Source organism: Nerophis lumbriciformis, linkage group LG16, assembly GCF_033978685.3.
Source record: "Nerophis lumbriciformis linkage group LG16, RoL_Nlum_v2.1, whole genome shotgun sequence".
Lineage (NCBI taxonomy): Eukaryota > Metazoa > Chordata > Actinopteri > Syngnathiformes > Syngnathidae > Nerophis > Nerophis lumbriciformis.
Window position 1 is genome coordinate 43,060,485 of NC_084563.2, and position 17,216 is coordinate 43,077,700.

The 17,216-nt window shown below is 42.3% G+C and overlaps 1 protein-coding gene across 11 annotated transcripts in view; it reads left to right on the top strand.

Moving 5' to 3' along the window:
- Positions 1 to 16,474, top strand: part of neurl1aa (neuralized E3 ubiquitin protein ligase 1Aa) — a 166,932-nt gene extending 150,458 nt beyond the window's left edge. Inside the window, exons 6-9 of one of the 11 annotated variants that reach the window (XM_061977180.2) lie at positions 1,293 to 1,875; positions 9,618 to 9,756; positions 12,397 to 12,567; positions 15,753 to 16,474. In XM_061977180.2, coding sequence (XP_061833164.1) covers positions 1,293 to 1,534 — 242 coding nt within the window. In that variant the 3' untranslated portion in view covers positions 1,535 to 1,875; positions 9,618 to 9,756; positions 12,397 to 12,567; positions 15,753 to 16,474. The remainder of the gene's footprint in view (positions 1 to 1,292; positions 1,876 to 9,617; positions 9,757 to 12,396; positions 12,568 to 15,752) is intronic. The other 10 variants (XM_061977187.2, XM_061977183.2, XM_072914934.1 and 7 more) reach the window with 10 other exon arrangements.
- Positions 16,475 to 17,216: the final 742 nt, after the last annotated feature.

Sequence of the window (17,216 nt, forward strand, 5' to 3'; positions counted from 1 at the left end):
GATTCCATGAAATGCTCAGTCATTCACAAACAAGGATGGGGCGAGGGTCACCACTTTGTCAACAAATGCGTGAGCAAATTGTTGAACAGTTAAAGAAAAACCTTTCTCAACCAGCTATTGCAAGGAATTTAGGGATTTCACCATCTACGGTCCGTAATATCATCAAAGGGTTCAGAGAATCTGGAGAAATCACTGCACGTAAGCAGCTAAGCCCGTGACCTTCGATCCCTCAGGCTGTACTGCATCAACAAGCGACATCAGTGTGTAAAGGATATCACCACATGGGCTCAGGAACACTTCAGAATCCCACTGTCAGTAACTACAGTTGGTCGCTACATCTGTAAGTGCAAGTTAAAACTCTCCTATGCAAGGCGAAAACCGTTTATCAACAACACCCAGAAACGCCGTTGGCTTCGCTGGGCCTGAGCTCATCTAAGATGGACTGATACAAAGTGGAAAAGTGTTCTGTGGTCTGACGAGTCCACATTTCAAATTATTTTGGAAACTGTGGACGTCGTGTCCTACGGACCAAAGAGGAAAAGAACCATCCGGATTGTTATAGGCGCAAAGTTGAAAAGCCAGCATCTGTGATGGTATGGGGGTGTATTAGTGCCCAAGACATGGGTAACTTACACATCTGTGAAAGTGCCATTAATGCTGAAAGGTACATACAGGTTTTGGAGCAACATATGTTGCCATCCAAGCAACGTTATCATGGACGCCCCTGCTTATTTCAGCAAGACAATGCCAAGCCACGTGTTACATCAACATGGCTTCATCGTAAAAGAGTGCGGGTACTAGACTGGCCTGCCTGTAGTCCAGACCTGTCTCCCATTGAAAATGTGTGGCACATTATGAAGCCTTAAATACCACAACGGAGACCCCCGGACTGTTGAACAACTTAAGCTGTACATCAAGCAAGAATGGGAAAGAATTCCACCTGAGAAGCTTAAAAAATGTGTCTCCTCAGTTCCCAAATATTTACTGAGTGTTGTTAAAAGTAAAGGCCATGTAACACAGTGGTGAACATGCCCTTTCCCAACTACTTTGGTACGTGTTCCAGCCATGAAATACTAAGTTAATTATTATTTGCAAAAAAAAATAAAGTAAATATCTTGTCTTTGTAGTGCATTCAACTGAATATGTGTTGAAAAGGATTTGCAAATCATTGTATTCCGTTTATATTTACATCTAACACAATTTCCCAACTCATATGGAAACGGGGTTTGTACTTAGATTTCAGTTTTTGCAAACAACCTGGTTAACACGACACTTTCTTTGGCCTTCTCCAGGAACCATCCCAAACTCTCCGGTCAGCCTCCCCAAGTCGCCCACTTTCCCGTCAGGCCGTGGACCCTGGTCCGACGAGTGCTCCATCTGTTACGAGAACGCGGTGGACACGGTCATCTACGCCTGCGGACACATGTGTCTCTGTTACACCTGCGGCCTGAAGCTGAAGAAAATGTCCAACGCCTGCTGTCCCATCTGCCGACGGCAGATCAAAGACATCATCAAGACCTATCGGAGTACATAAAAGTGGACGGAGACGACGTGTGGTCCGAAGAACTTCCGATACGTTCATTTGACTTGGTGATGCAGCTGTTCGTGGTACCGTACAGTGTCACTGAGATTCGTCTCATCGAGGGACGGCACCTGAAGACACAGATTGTCTTATTTTGTCGAGCGGGTGTTGTTGACTTTTTGACAAAATGTCTCAGTAATTCTTTCAGGACGTGGAGAAGCGCTCGAGTCACCCGCAGAGTGTGAATCGTCTCACTTTCCGGAGAAGACGAGTGCGACTGACGTCGGAGTGGTAGAGCGATGGAACCTTGTTATCGTCGTGGCGTTTGTAGAGACAGTGCTGACCGTAAGTAGGTGTGTAACGCTGCTTGTACTCGTGTGTGCTGATACACCTTTTTAATGGTAGAGTACTACATCAAATGTATGGTGGATATGTTGTGCTAGCTCGCTGCTCGCTCCGCAATGTGGTAAATGTTGCGTATTGACATCCGACAATGAACACAATCAGCGGTTCACACAAACACAAACAGGGAGTAGATTTCTCAGGGCCAATAATGTATTTTTTTGTTTCCCCTTTTTAAGATATAGAAACTATTTTCCCAAACTCGAGTCATATTCATGTCTGATGCACTGTGAGCAATCCTGACTACTTCACAGCTCCTCAGAAAAAAAAAAAATAGCTCCCGTGCGGTTGTGTATGGTCGGGATCGTTGCCATGGTTTCAGTTATGACACATCCTCCTGCCTTAAAAACACATTTGTCACAAACAGCCCGGTCGGTTATATTTCTATACGGCAAATTACCAAAAAAAAAAAAAAAAAAAAATACTATTGCGTGGCACAAACTGTCACATTTTTTCCACTCAGATGGGGGGGGGGGAAAGCACACAAAATGATAAATGTATTTTTGTAAAACCACATTTTCCCCATTCGGGTTTTTCACCAGCAGAAAAGATGCTTTATAGAAATATTTGACTGATACCTATCTTGTGCTAATTTCTCATTCCGTCCTATCTCATCACTTGTACACTATATTGCCAAAAGTATTTGGCCACCCATTCAGATGATCAGAATCAGGTGTCCTAATCACTTGGACCGGCCACAAAATCGAGCACTTAGGCATGGAGACTGTTTCTACAAACATTTGTGAAAGAACGGGCCGCTCTCAGGAGCTCAGTCATGGGATGCCACCTGTGCAACAAATCCAGTCGTGAAATTTCCTCGCTCCTAAATACTCAACAGTCGGCTTTATTACAAAAAAATGGAAGAGTTTGGGAACAACAGCAACCCAGCCACAAAGTGGTAGGCCACGTAAACTGACAGAGAGGGGTCAGCGGATGCTCAAGCGACTTTCAGTTGCTACAGAGCTCCAAACTTCACGTGACCTTCCAATTAGCCCACGTACAGTACGCAGAGAGCTTCATGGAATGGGTTTCCATGGCCGTGCAGCTGCATCTAAGCCATACATCACCGAGTCCAATGCAAAGCGTCGGATGCAGTGGTGTGAAGCACGTTGCCACTGGACTCTAGAGCAGTGGTTCTTAACCTTGTTGGAGGTACCGAACCCCACCAGTTTCATATGCGCATTCACCGAACCCTTCTTTAGTGAAAAATAAAATGTTTTTTTTCTAATTCAAGACAAAGTTATATGTTTTTGGTAACACTTTAGTATGGGGAACATATTCTAAGTAACAAAGACTTAATTTAGAGTTATTTGGTTAGGGTTAGGGTTAGAGGGTTAGGGCCAAGGTTAGAGGATTAGGGTTATAATAAGGCCATGCCGAATAAGGCATTAATAAGTACTTAATAATGACTAGTTAAGAGCCAATAAGTTACTAATTAATGGTGAATATGTTCCCCATACTAAAGTGTTACCATGTTTTTTTACTGGTGCACAAAATGAACCGTGCATGAACATCACCTTGTTCAAAGAACAAAACCAACACAGTGCATAAACTCACAACAAATTACACACCTGCAAATCAGTCTGACTTCTGCTGTTGCCGTATCCATAATACGCCGATAGGGAGAAGTTTTTATTTACACGATGAGTCGGGTGTGTCTTGACCTCCGCCGAACCCCTGAGCCCGACTCACCGAAACCCTAGGGTTTGATCGAAACCAGGTTAAGAACCACTGCTCTAGAGCAATGGAGACGCCTTCTCTGGAGTGATGAATCACGCTTTTCCATCTGGCGATCTGATGGACGAGTCTGGGTTTGGAGGTCGCCAGGAGAACGCTACATTTCGGACTGCATCGTGCCGAGTGTGAAATTTGGTGGAGGAGGAATTATGGATCGGTTCGCAGCCGAGTGTGAAGCGACTGGGATGGGAATCAGCACCTACAAGTCCCGAGTCCATGGTTCTCGCCCGGAAAAGGTTGGAGTGCCATCTCCGGGTTGGGGAGGAGATCTTGCCCCAAGTGGAGGAGTTCAAGTACCTCGGAGTCTTGTTCACGAGTGAGGGAAGAGTGGATCGTGAGATCGACAGGCGGATCGGTGCGGCGTCTTCAGTAATGCGGACGCTGTATCGATCCGTTGTGGTGAAGAAGGAGCTGAGCCGGAAGGCAAAGCTCTCGATTTACCGGTCCATCTACGTTCCATCCTCACCTATGGTCATGAGCTTTGGGTCATGACCGAAAGGACAAGATCACGGGTACAAGCGGCCGAAATGAGTTTCCTCCGCCGGGTGGCGGGGCTCTCCCTTAGAGATAGGGTGAGAAGCTCTGTCATCCGGGAGGAGCTCAAAGTAAAGCCGCTGCTCCTCCACATCGAGAGGAGCCAGATGAGGTGGTTCGGGCATCTGGTCAGGATGCCACCCGAACGCTTCCCTAGGGAGGTGTTTCGGGCACGTCCGACCGGTAGGAGGCCACGGGGAAGACCCAAGACACGTTGGGAAGACTCTCTCTCCCGGCTGGCCTGGGAACGCCTCGGGATCCCCCGGGAGGAGCTGGACTAAGTGGCTGGGGAGAGGGAAGTCTGGGCTTCCCGCGACCTGACCTCGGATAAGCGGAAGAAGATGGATGGATGGAATTATGGTGTGGGGTTGTTTTTCAGGAGTTGGGCTTGGCCCCTTAGTTCCAGTGAAAGGAACTTTGAATGCTCCAGGATACCAAAACATTCTGGACAATTCCATGCTCCCAACCCTTGCGAGAACCGTTTGGAGCGGGCCCCCTTCCTCTTCCAACATGAGCAAGGTCCATAAAGACATGGATGACAGAGTCTGGTGTGGATGAACTTGACTGTCCTGACCTGAACCCGATAGAACACCTTTGGGATGAATTAGAACGGAAACTGAGAGCCCGGTCTTCTCGACCAACATCAGTTTGTAACCTCACCAATGCGCTTTTGGGAGAACGGTGGAAAATTCCTATAAACACACTCCGTGACCTTGTGGACAGCCTTCCCAGAAGAGTTGAAGCTGTAATAGCTGCAAAAGGTGGACCGACATCATATTGAACCCTATGGGTTAGGAATGGGATGGCACTTCAAGTTCATATGCGAGTCAAGGCAGGTGGCAGGTACTTTTGGCGATATAGTGTATATAAACAATCCAAACCTAGAGCTTGAATCAGGAAGCAACCCTTAAAAAGACATTTCAACACCCGTTTTGTATGCCATGAGCTTCTTTATTCCGTAGATGATTAACAAAACGGGGATCCGAGCTTTGCTGCTATTGTCTTTACCAGCCAATACTGACACACATCCGTCCCTGGTTCTAATAATACTACTGCTAAGTGTTCAGTCACACCTGATCGCTAATTTATGTATTATTTTTATTGACGAGCTTCATCTGAGAAAAATAACGTACATGTTTTTTCTACAATTGTTGGCACTGCTTTCCTTGTTCATGACTGTATTCTAGATTTCAAATGGTGCAAAGTAGGATTTCAATGACCTTGCAGCGGTCTAGTTGTAGGATGTGAACTGTTAGGTGTGTACAATCAACGGTGGCTTTAGGTGTGGCTCATTCACTAGAGGCCGCCCCAATTCTGCTCACATTAAGAGGGCAAAAATGGGTCTCGCATAGGGCACCGTTAAAGCTAGGACTGCCACTGATTACAATCCCCAAATTTTGTTGTTGTTTTTTTTCTCTTTCTGTGTCTCAATACTTCCCTTTGTAGACTTTTGAGTGCATTAGAGAAGTATGACTAAATCGTAGTTTGCATTTTCGAACGTTGGAAAGTCAACAGCAGAAACGTGTAAATATTAGGGGTGGTCAATACGGCACATTTTGGTATCGACTCGGTACTAAGCACACAGGACCAATATCACAGATACCAGTACTGATAGCTAGGGCTGCAACAACTAATCGATTAAAATCGATTTATAAAAATAGTTGGCGATTAATTTAGTCATCGATTCGTTGGATCTATGCTATGCGCATGCGCAGAGGCTACGTTTATTTTATTTTTTATTTTTTAACCTTTATAATCTGCAACATTTACAAACAGCTGAGAAACAATAATCAAAATAATAGGGGTGTAACGGTACGTGTATTAGTATCGAACCGTTTCGTTACGGGGGTTTCGTTTCGGTTCGGTGGTGTACCGAACGAGTTTCCACACGGACATATTAAGTAGCGTACTGCACGTTGTGTAAACCAGTGTTTTTCAACCACTGTGCCGTGAGATACAGTCTGGTGTGCCGTGGGAGATTATCTAATTTCACCTATTTGGTTTGAAAGTATTTTTTGCAAACCAGTAATTACAGTCTGCAAATGATGTGTTGTTGTTGAGTGTCGATGCTGTCTAGATCTCGGCAGAGTAACCGTGTAATTCTCTTCCATATCAGTAGGTGGCAGCAGGTAGCTAATTGCTTTGTAGATGTCGGAAACAGCGGGAGGCAGTGTGAGGGTAAAAAGGTGTCTAATGCTTAAACCAAAAATAAACAAAAGGTGAGTGCCGCTAAGAAAAGGCATTGAAGCTTAGGGAAGGCTATGCAGAACGAAACTAAAACTGAACTGGCTACAAAGTAAACAAAAACAGAATGCTGGACGACAGCAAAGACTTACTGTGGGGCAAAGACGGCGTCCACAATGTACATCCGAACATGACATGACAATCAACAATGTCCCCAAAAAGAAGGATAAAAACAACAGAAATTATTCTTGATTGCTAAAACAAAGTAGATGCAGGGACATATCGCTCAAAGGACGACATGAAACTGCTACAGGAAAATACCCAAAAAAAGAGAAAAAGCCACCAAAATAGGAGCGCAAGACAAGAACTAAAACACTACACACAGGAAAACAGCAAAAAAGTCCAAATAAGTCAGGGTGTGATGTGACAGTACACCTACTTTGAGACAAGAGCTATAGTGATGCATGCTTGGTTATGGTTTAAAGTCATATCCAACAATTGCGACAACGACTTTTTACTGTCAACTGAGTTTCGTTTTTAATGATTTCTGCTGGTGGTGTGCCTCCGCATTTTTTCAACGCAAAAAATGTGCCTTGGCTCAAAAAAGGTTGAAAAACACTGGTGTAAACAATACTCAAAATGCCGGACATTTGAGGCATTTAAGAAACTCCACCCTGAGCTAAATAATATTATTTGATATTTTACAGTAATGTGTTAATAATTTCACACATAAGTCGCTCCTGAGTATAAGTCGCACCCCCGGCCAAACTATGAAAAAAACTGCGACTTATAGTCCGAAAAATACGGTATATTTATATCCTTTCCAGTATTTTATTGAAAAAAAAACAGCATACTGGCGCCATGTTCTTTCAACTTGCCTAATAAAACAAGGAAAATGTTACAAAAATGCACACTTTTGACACCACCGCTATAGATAATAAAAAATTAAATCTGATAAATGTATCGATAAAAAGCAGAGCCTGACGACGCATGCGCGTTTATCACAACTCTCTCTGTCTCTCTCTGTCTCTGCCCCTCCCTCAAGAATTCTGCTGCACGCACAATTTGTTGTGTTTTTAACCTTCTTAACCCTGAACGTACATTGAAAATACATGCAACCCTAACTCAAAATGCCGGACATTTGAGGCATTTAAGAAACTCCGCCCTGACAGCTCCGCAAAAGAGGACATGTCGGGTGAAAAGAGGACGTATGGTCAGTCTATCCTAGCCCGGTCGCTGCCAGCGATCGGTTTCACCGGACGTGAAACCGATCGCTGGCAGCGACCGGGCAAGGTCCTGACCATACGTCCTCTTTTCACCGGACATGTCCTCTTTTGCGGGGCTGTCATGGCTAAATTAGGAGCCTTTGTTTGTTTACTTACTACTAAAAGACAAGATGTCTTGTATGTTCACTATTTTATTTAAGGACAAACTTGCAATAACAAACATATATTTAATGAACCGTAATATTTTTTGTTCAAATAATGAAATTTTTTGTGGTCCCCTTTATTTAGAAAGGACCGAAATAGTACCGAAAAGTACCAAAATATTGGTATCGGGACAACACTAGTACAAACAAGTATCAAATAATTATAGTTGCATGATACTTACACAAGAGTATTTGTAATAGAAAATATCAATTCAACTCAATTTACATGAGATTAATACATTATTGTAGTACCGTGTAATAAGTATGTATACCGTATTTTTCGGACTATAAGGCGCACATGAGTATAAGTCGCACCGGGCGAAAATGCATAATAAAGAAGGAGAAAAACATATATAAGTCGCACTGTAGTATAAGTCGCATACACCAAGAATAGACATTTGAAAGGCAATTTAAAATAAATAAAGAATAGTGAACAACAGGCTGAATAAGTGTACGTTATATGAGGCATAAATAACCAACTGAGAACGTGCCTGGTATGTTAACGTAACATATTATGGTAAGAGTCATTCAAATAACTATAACATATAGAACATGCTATACGTTTACCAAACAATCTGTCACTCCTAATCGCTAAATCCCATGAAATCTTATACGTCTAGTCTCTTACGTGAATGAGCTAAATAATATTATTTGATATTTTACGGTGATGTGTTAATAATTTCACACATAAGTCGCTCCTGAGTATAAGACGCACCCCTGGCAAAACTATGAAAAAAAACTGCGACTTATAGTCCGAAAAATACGGTAAGTTATGCTAAAATTCAATATAGGTAGAAGAGTTGTATCGGGACTTCAACTGATGAACATACTGTACGTTTTCCTTTTCAAAATCACTCTTGATAACAGTAATATTTAAAAATAAAACACAGGGAAAATATAATGTGTTATTCCCCCGTTTTGCATAAGATTGTTTGAGTAATAGTGCAAAATAAGCCAACAAAAGCAAAACTACCCAGAAAATCCTCAGGCTTTCTGCCCCCAAAGTTGTCTAAACAATTAACCTATTTAATACAAATATTAATAGACAAAACCCAGAAAATCAATGCTGGTATCAAAAAATGCGACTTATACTGCAGTGCAACTTACATGTTTTTTTCCTTCTTTATTATGCATTTTCAGCCGGTGCGACTTATACTCCAGTGCGCCTTATAGTCCGAAAAATAATACATAATGTCTAAACATATTTAATACAAATATTAATAGACAAAACCCAGAAAATCAATGCTGGTATCAAGCCGATACTAGTAGGACTCTTGGTATTAATATTCGGATCCACCCCGAGTAAATACTGAAAATGCCACAACAGCAGGAATCAATTGGGGACAGAATGTCAAACTCTGCACACTTAGGGACTAAAGTACACATTGTACACAGTCTACAGTACACACTGGAGTATACGAACGGAAGTATTCGATTGGAGGCACTTGGAGCTGTTATATTGTGTGAAAGTTATCACGGTCTATCTGAGAAATCTGTCACTTTATTCAGCAGCTGATTGTAAACTTGGGAAATGTTTTTGCTCTGTGGCATGTTTTTATTTTTTTTAAATCTGACCAAATACAGTCTTTTGCCCTGTTGAAGTTAATTAGAATATTACCTTTTGTGAATAATTATTACATTTCATTTTAAGGCATTGCGAAATGGTCGTTTGTGTTGATACTATTTTGGCGGAAAGTTTTTTTAATTATTTTTTGTCGATTTCTACTCGTTTTGACTTTTGAATTCACACGACTCAAAGGCTCCTTGAATGTCACTGACCCTTTTTCTTCTTTTTGTGTGCGTTTGCAGTCTTCTACTGTGAACTGCTACTGTATGAATCATGCACAGCCTCGTGGTTAGAAGGTGGCCTCACAGTCAGGTGTAGGGTTGCCAACTCCCTGAAATATTAATACGGGGGATTATCTTCACCTCTACCGTCATGGTAAAGGTATTTAAATTGTTTTCCTTTTTGTTTTATTATGATTTATACGAAAAAAAATTACAGCGCCTTGCAAAAGTATTCAAACCCCTTGAACTTTTCCATAGTTTGTCATATTACAACCACAAACAAAAATATATTTTATTGGAATTGTATGTGAAAGACCCAACACAAAGTGGTATACAATGGTGAAGATGAATAAAAAAAATAAAAAAAATAAAAATATATATATATATATATATATGGGCGAATTTATGATTTCTTGGCCATTCTTCAGAGAATATGAATGATAACACAAAAACCTTTCTTCAACTCATGCTTAAAGGCCTACTGAAATGCGATTTTCTTATTTAAACAGGGATAGCAGGTCCATTCTCTGTGTCGTACTTGATCATTTCGCGATATTGCCATATTTTTGCTGAAAGGATTTAGTAGAGAACATCGACGATAAAGTTCACAACTTTTGGTCGCTGATAAAAAAGCCTTGCCTGTACCGGAAGTAGCAGACGAGTAGCGTGACGTCACAGGTTGTGGAGCTCCTCACATCTGCACATTGTTTACAATCATGGCCACCAGCAGCGAGAGCGATTCGGACCGTCAAAGCGACGATTTCCCTATTAATTTGAGCGAGGATGAAAGATTTGTGGATGAGGAAAGTGAGAGTGAAGGACTAGAGGGCAGTGGGAGCGATTCAGATAGGGAAGATGCTGTGAGAGGCGGGTGGGACCTGATATTCAGCTGGGAATGACTAAAACAGTAAATAAACACAAGACATATATATACTCTATTAGCCACAACACAACCAGGCTTATATTTAATAAGCCACAAATGAATCCCGCATAACAAACACCTCCCCCCTCTCGTCCATATAACCCGCCAATACAACTCAAACACCTGCACAACACCCTCAATCCCACAGCCCAAAGTACCGTTCACCTCCCCAAAGTTCATACAGCACATATATTTCCCCAAAGTCCCCAAAGTTACGTACGTGACATGCACATAGCGGCACGCACGTACGGGCAAGCGATGAAATTTGGAAGCCGCAGCTGCATGCGTACTCACGGTACCGCGTCTGCGCATCCAACTCAAAGTACTCCTGGTAAGAGTCTCTGTTGTCCCAGTTCTTCACAGGCCAATGGTAAAGCTTGACTTGTCATCTTCCGGGAATGTAAACAATGAAACACCGGCCGTGTTTGTGTTGCTGCAGTCGGCCGCAATACACCGCTTCCCACCTACAGCTTTCTTCTTTGCTGTCTCCATTGTTCATTGAACAAATTGCAAAAGATTCACCAACACAGATGTCCAGAATACTGTGGAATTTTGCGATGAAAACAGACGACTTAATAGCTGGCCACCATGCTGTCCCAAAATGTCCTCTACAATCCGTGACGTCACACGCAGACGTCATCATACCGAGACGTTTTCAGCAGCATATTTCGTGCAAAATTTAAAATTGCACTTTAGTAAGCTAACCCGGCCGTATTGGCATGTATGCAATGTTAAGATTTCATCATTGATATATAAACTATCAGACTGCGTGGTCAGTAGTAGTGGGTTTCAGTAGGCCTTTAATGGTTGTGTGAAGCTATTTATTATTTACGGTTTACTCTTTTTAAATCAAAACGACAAAAGAAAGTACCCAAATGACCCTGATCAAAAGTGTATATACCCCAGTGACTTTGATCTGATAACATGCACAAAAGTTGACACAAACAGGTTTGAATGGCTAATCAAGGTTCCAATCCTCACCTGTGAAATGTTTGTTTGTAATTAATGGGTGTGTATAAAAGGTCAGTGAGTTTCTGGGCTTCTGACAGACCATTGCATCTGTTTCTGGATTCTGAGTCATGGGGAAGGCAAAATAATTGTCAAAGGATCTGCGAGAAAAGGTAATTGAACTGCATAAAACAGGAAAGGGGTATAAAAAGATATATTCAAAGAATTGAGTATGCCAATCAGCAGAGTTCAAACGCTGATTAAGAAGTGGAAAATGAGGGATTCAGGTAGACCGGCAAAGATTTCAGCCACAACTGCCAGCAAAATTGTTCGAGATGCAAAGAAAAATCCACAAATAACTTCAGCTGAAATACAGGACTCTCTGAAAAAATGTGGTGTGGCTGTTTCAAGATGCGCAATAAGGAGGCACTTGAAGAAAAATGGGCTGCATGGTCGAGTCACCAGAAGAAAGCCATCACTCTAAATTACTTTGTTTCAGAAGTTTTGAGGCTTGTCTCCGTGCTGTTTGGCGTAATGTAAGCGGGATACTTTGTGACATTTGCGCAGAAATGGCTTGATCAGGGTCATTTGGGTACTTTCTTTTGTCATTTTGATTTAAAAAGAGTAAACACAGTTGTTTGCCAATAAATACCTTCACACAACCATTAAGCATGAGTGGAAGAAGGGTTTCATATCCTCTGAAGAATGGCCAAGAAATCATAAATTCTCCCAGGGTATGTAAACTTATGAGCACGACTGTATCTTTCAGGGTATGTGCCTACCAGCTTTGCACATCGAGTGACTGAAATGTTTGCATTCTTCTTTGCAAAACATTGCAATCTCAGTTAGCAGTTTTTAGATCTTGCCACATTTGATTGGATTTAGGTCTTAACATATGGTTTTGCTTTGTTTTAAACCTTTTCATTGTAGTCCTGGCTTTACATGTAGGGCCGTTGTCCTGCCGGAAGGTGAAACTCCACCCCAGTCTCAAGTCTTTGGCAGGCTCCAACTGGTGTTCTTCCAAGATTGCCCTGTGTTTGGCTCCATCTATCTTCTCATCAACCATGTGGTCTAGTGGTTAGAGTGTCCGCCCTGAGATCGGTAGGTTGTGATTCAAACCTCTGCCGAGTCATACCAAAAACTATAAAAATGGGACCCATTACCTCCCTGCTTGGCACTCAGCATCAAGGGTTGGAATTGGGGGTTAAATCACCAAAAGTGATTCCCGGGCACGGCACTGCTGCTGCCTACTGCTCCCCTCACCTACCAGGGTGTGATCAAGGGGATGGGTCAATGCAGGGGACAAATTTCACCACACCTTTAACTTGAACTTACTTTAACCATGTTTGCTTCCCCTGCTGAAGAGAAGCAACCCCAGAGCATGATGCTGCCACCACCATATTTGACCGTGGGTATAATGTCTGCGTAGTTCTCTGCCGCACATAGCGTTTTACAATTTGGCTGGTATTCTGGCAAACTTCTCCTGGTTTTCTTTGAACAATGGCTTTCTTCTCGCCACTCTTCCGTAAAGACCACGATTGTGCAGTGCACGGCGAATAGTTATCCTGGGGACAGATTCCCCCACCTGAGCTGTGAATCTGTGCAGTTGGTCCACAATCACCCTAGTCCTCTCGGTTGCATCTCTGATCAGTGCTGTCCTTGTTGGGTCTTTAAGTTAAGGTGGCCAGCGTTGTCTTGGTAGGTTTACAGTTGAGCCTTACTGATGACATCTATTAAACAAGGCAAGAAACAAGGAATTAAACAGACAGAATTAAATTTGGCTCAATTGAGGAGAGAAGTCTGGACTGTACTCTTGCACAGTCTCACCACGCTCTGGCGAAAGATTGTACGCCGCCTCTTTTATTTGGACTTTCCCTGATTACATGGCAACAGCTGTTTCTAAGGGAGAGGGGTCGTAAACAGCCATCACCTTTGGTTACAGAACAGTTCAAAGAAAAGGTCGTAAAACAGTTCACAGGAACGGTGCCTGGAGGGGAGTCTGGTCCTGCTTCCTCTCCGCTTTGTAGTTCTCGGGTCAAAACAATATATTTCTGTTGATTACAATACATCAAAGAAACAGAACACCTTCATGTTGCTCCCCGTCCTACACAGTGGAGTTTTACAAGCCTTCTTCTAGGTAGGTTCAAAGACAGCTTTTGTCTTCTCGCCGGGAACTTAGATACAATTAGATTCTAACACTTACTCTTTCCCTTTCTGGATGATGAATTGGAACAGTGCCATGAGTTGTCTGGTGTGTTCCTTCGACTTCATGATGCTTCCCAATATTCTCTTAAAGGGGAACATTATCACAATTTCAGAAGGGTTAAAACCATTAAAAATCAGTTCCCAGTGGCTTATTTTATTTTTCGAAGTTTTTTTCAAAATTTTACCCATCACGCAATATCCCTAAAAAAAGCTTCAAAGTGCCCGATTTTAACCATCGCTATATACACCCATCCATTTTCCTGTGACGTCACACAGTGATGCCAATACAAACAAACATGGCGCATAGAACAGCAAGCTATAGCGACATTAGCTCGGATTCAGACTCGGATTTCAGTGGCTTAAGCGATTCAACAGATTACGCATGTATTGAAACGGATGGTTGTAGTGTGGAGGCAGGTAGCGAAAACGAAATTGAAGAAGAAACTGAAGCTATTGAGCCATATCGGTTTGAACCGTATGCAAGCGAAACCGACGAAAACGACACGACAGCCAGCGACACGGGAGAAAGCGAGGACGAATTTGGCGATCGCCTTCTAACCAACGATTGGTATGTGTTTGTTTGGCATTAAAGGAAACTAACAACTATGAACTAGGTTTACAGCATATGAAATACATTTGGCAACAACATGCACTTTGAGAGTGCCGACAGCCCAATTTTCATCAATTAATATATTCTGTAGACATACCCTCATCCGCTCTCTTTTCCTGAAAGCTGATCCGTCCAGTTTTGGAGTTGATGTCAGCAGGCCAGGGAAGCTAGGGTCGATATTCTTCTCTTGATCATCTTCGGTGGCATAAGGGACGGTGTGAGCCAAGACATCTAGGGGGTTTAGCTCGCTCGTCTGCGGGAACAAACTGCCGCCATTGCTTGCCGTGCTACCGAGGCCCTTTGTCCCTGAATTGCTCACACACTCTGGCAGATTCAATGGGGGTCTGGCGGCAGATTTCTTTGACTTTATCGTTGGAAATGCATCTGCTTTGAGTGTCGCAGGATATCCACACATGCTTGCCACTTTCGCATCTTTGGGCCACTGGTGCAACTTGAATCCGTCCCTGTTCGTGTTGTTACACCCTCCGACAACACACCGACGAGGCATGATGTCTCCAAGGTACGGAAAAAAGTCGAAAAAAACAGAAAATAACAGAGCTGATTTGACTAGGTGTTTGTAATGTGTTTGTGACGTCATCGATCCGAGAGCGAATATTAGAAAGGCGTTTAATTCGCCAAAATTCACCCATTTAGAGTTCGTAAATCGGTTAAAAAAATATATGGTCTTTTTTCTGCAACATCAAGGTATATATTGACGCTTACATAGGTCTGGTGATAATGTTCCCCTTTAACCAAACTCTTGAGGCCAGCTGTATTTGTACTGAGATGAGATCACACACAGGTGGACAGGTTTTAGTCCGTAGCAATCGTCAGGCAACTTCTGAAGCAATTGGTTGCACTTTGAGGAAAGGGGGCAGAATACTTTGACACACCACACCTTGCAAGGTGTAAGTTTCTTTCAACTTCATAATTGCATACCACCTAGTGTATGTAGGCCTTTCGCATACAATTTCAATAAAATCTATTGATGTTTGAAATGGATTTAATGTGGCAAAATATGAAACATGTTCAAGGGGGTGAATACTTCTGCAAAGCGCTGTTTATTATTTGAATCAAAGTTGGATTTATCAGTACAACTTTTCAAACATAACCTTCTAAAATAAACAAAGCCCTTGTACCATTCGAGGTCCCCACCAAGATCACACTTCCTCTTGACCTCCGTCATAAAAGGCAGAAGTGTGTACTGTTGCGTTTGGACCAGTTGTTCCTCCCAGGGAATTCAAGTTGCTGGCCACTCCCAAGCTCTTTTATGACACTTAAAGCTGAGTAGAAGAACCACCAGAGACAGAATAGGTATTTTGTCATTTATTTCCAAAGCCTTGGAAATAGAATGAGACCAGTCCAGCATAGAACATTCAATCGCGCAGCTAAGATGGTCTGATCTAAAATATGGAATCCTTCTCTTCTATAAAGTGTCTCTCCCTCCCACCCTTGTTGTTTCTCTTTCCAGCCCAAACACATGCCCATTGTCCTCCTCAGCTGGACACAGGAACAGATAAGGAAAAGGAGTATCTGTCCTCCTTACATTCCTAAAGTGAAGGTTAGCACACAGTACTTGCAGACAACCAAAAGACCACAATATGAAGAAGAACACTAGCTGTTTTGTAATATGACTATGAAAATAAAGAAGTAACACTTAAATACGGATATATGTAAATATCTGCCTCCGACAGTACTTACTGGACACCAGCAGAAAGATTTATTGGCATATTTTATATAAAGTGTCCTGTCATTCATTCGTTCCACTGATATTTTACTATTTCAAAGTGCGCCCCTTTTAGGCCCCGGTTTTTAAAGGACTGTTGGCAACCCTAAGTCAGAAGATTGGATCGTTTGCATGGTTGGGTTTACCCATAAAAGGCTCCTGGAGACCAAACGATCCATAGCTGAGATTGACTGCTCACCAGTCCAGCCTCGTACCCAAAGTCTTCTGGGATAGGCTGGAAACCACAAGTGAATATAGAGTTTGTGTCATGCATGACTGAATAGTTTAGCTGAGGCGAAGATCGGGACCAACTGTAGAGGAGCACAGGGAGTGTTGTCACCTGTGCTCTGTTTTGCCATAGCAGCATTAAGACGTACAAGGTAAACCTCTTTTTGTTTTGTTTTCAAACATTGTAAGCTATATTTAGTGAGTCAGATGATTGTGGTAAATAAACTTTCTATAAGTGTTTCAATGTGTATTTATTTTATTCTGCGGAACATAAGTGTTGTGGTACTTTTGGAAGTGTCATCAACAAATATAAAGAACTAGAAAAGTACTCAGAGAACGCAGACCTCTACCAGGCCTCACAGTAGGGAAGAGACTCATATGGCCCCATTCCTGGGTGGATTATTTTGCAATGCAGTCTGCTAAAAATGATGGAAAGTGCCACTCTGGATGAGTGTGGCCATATGAATCCCCTTCATACTATACCTCATAATCGTAAAAATAAAAAGTCCTGAATCCAGACGGTGATCTGATGTCTGACATTTCCTGACAGGCTAACAAAAATCCACTTGTTTTCACTATCTATTGCGGGATAAAATAGAGTGAACACTCCTGTCTGTCATCCACTGTCTTTGTTTCTGCAGGGTTTGATTGATTGATTGATTGATTGATTGAAACTTGTATTAGTAGATTGCACAGTACAATACATATTCCGTACAATTGACCACTAAATGGTAACACCCGAATACGTTTTTCAACCTGTTTAAGTCGGGGTCCACGTTAATCAATTCATGGTTCACTAACATACTCACACCGAAAAGTAACGTAACGTTACAATGTAAATCAGGGGTGTCAAAATCATTTTAGCTCAGGGGCCGCATGGAGGAAAATATATTCCCACGAGGGCCGGACTAAAACAATTGTGGCATAATAATTTAAAAATGAAGAAAACTTAAAAAATATAATTTTCACAAATAACTTACA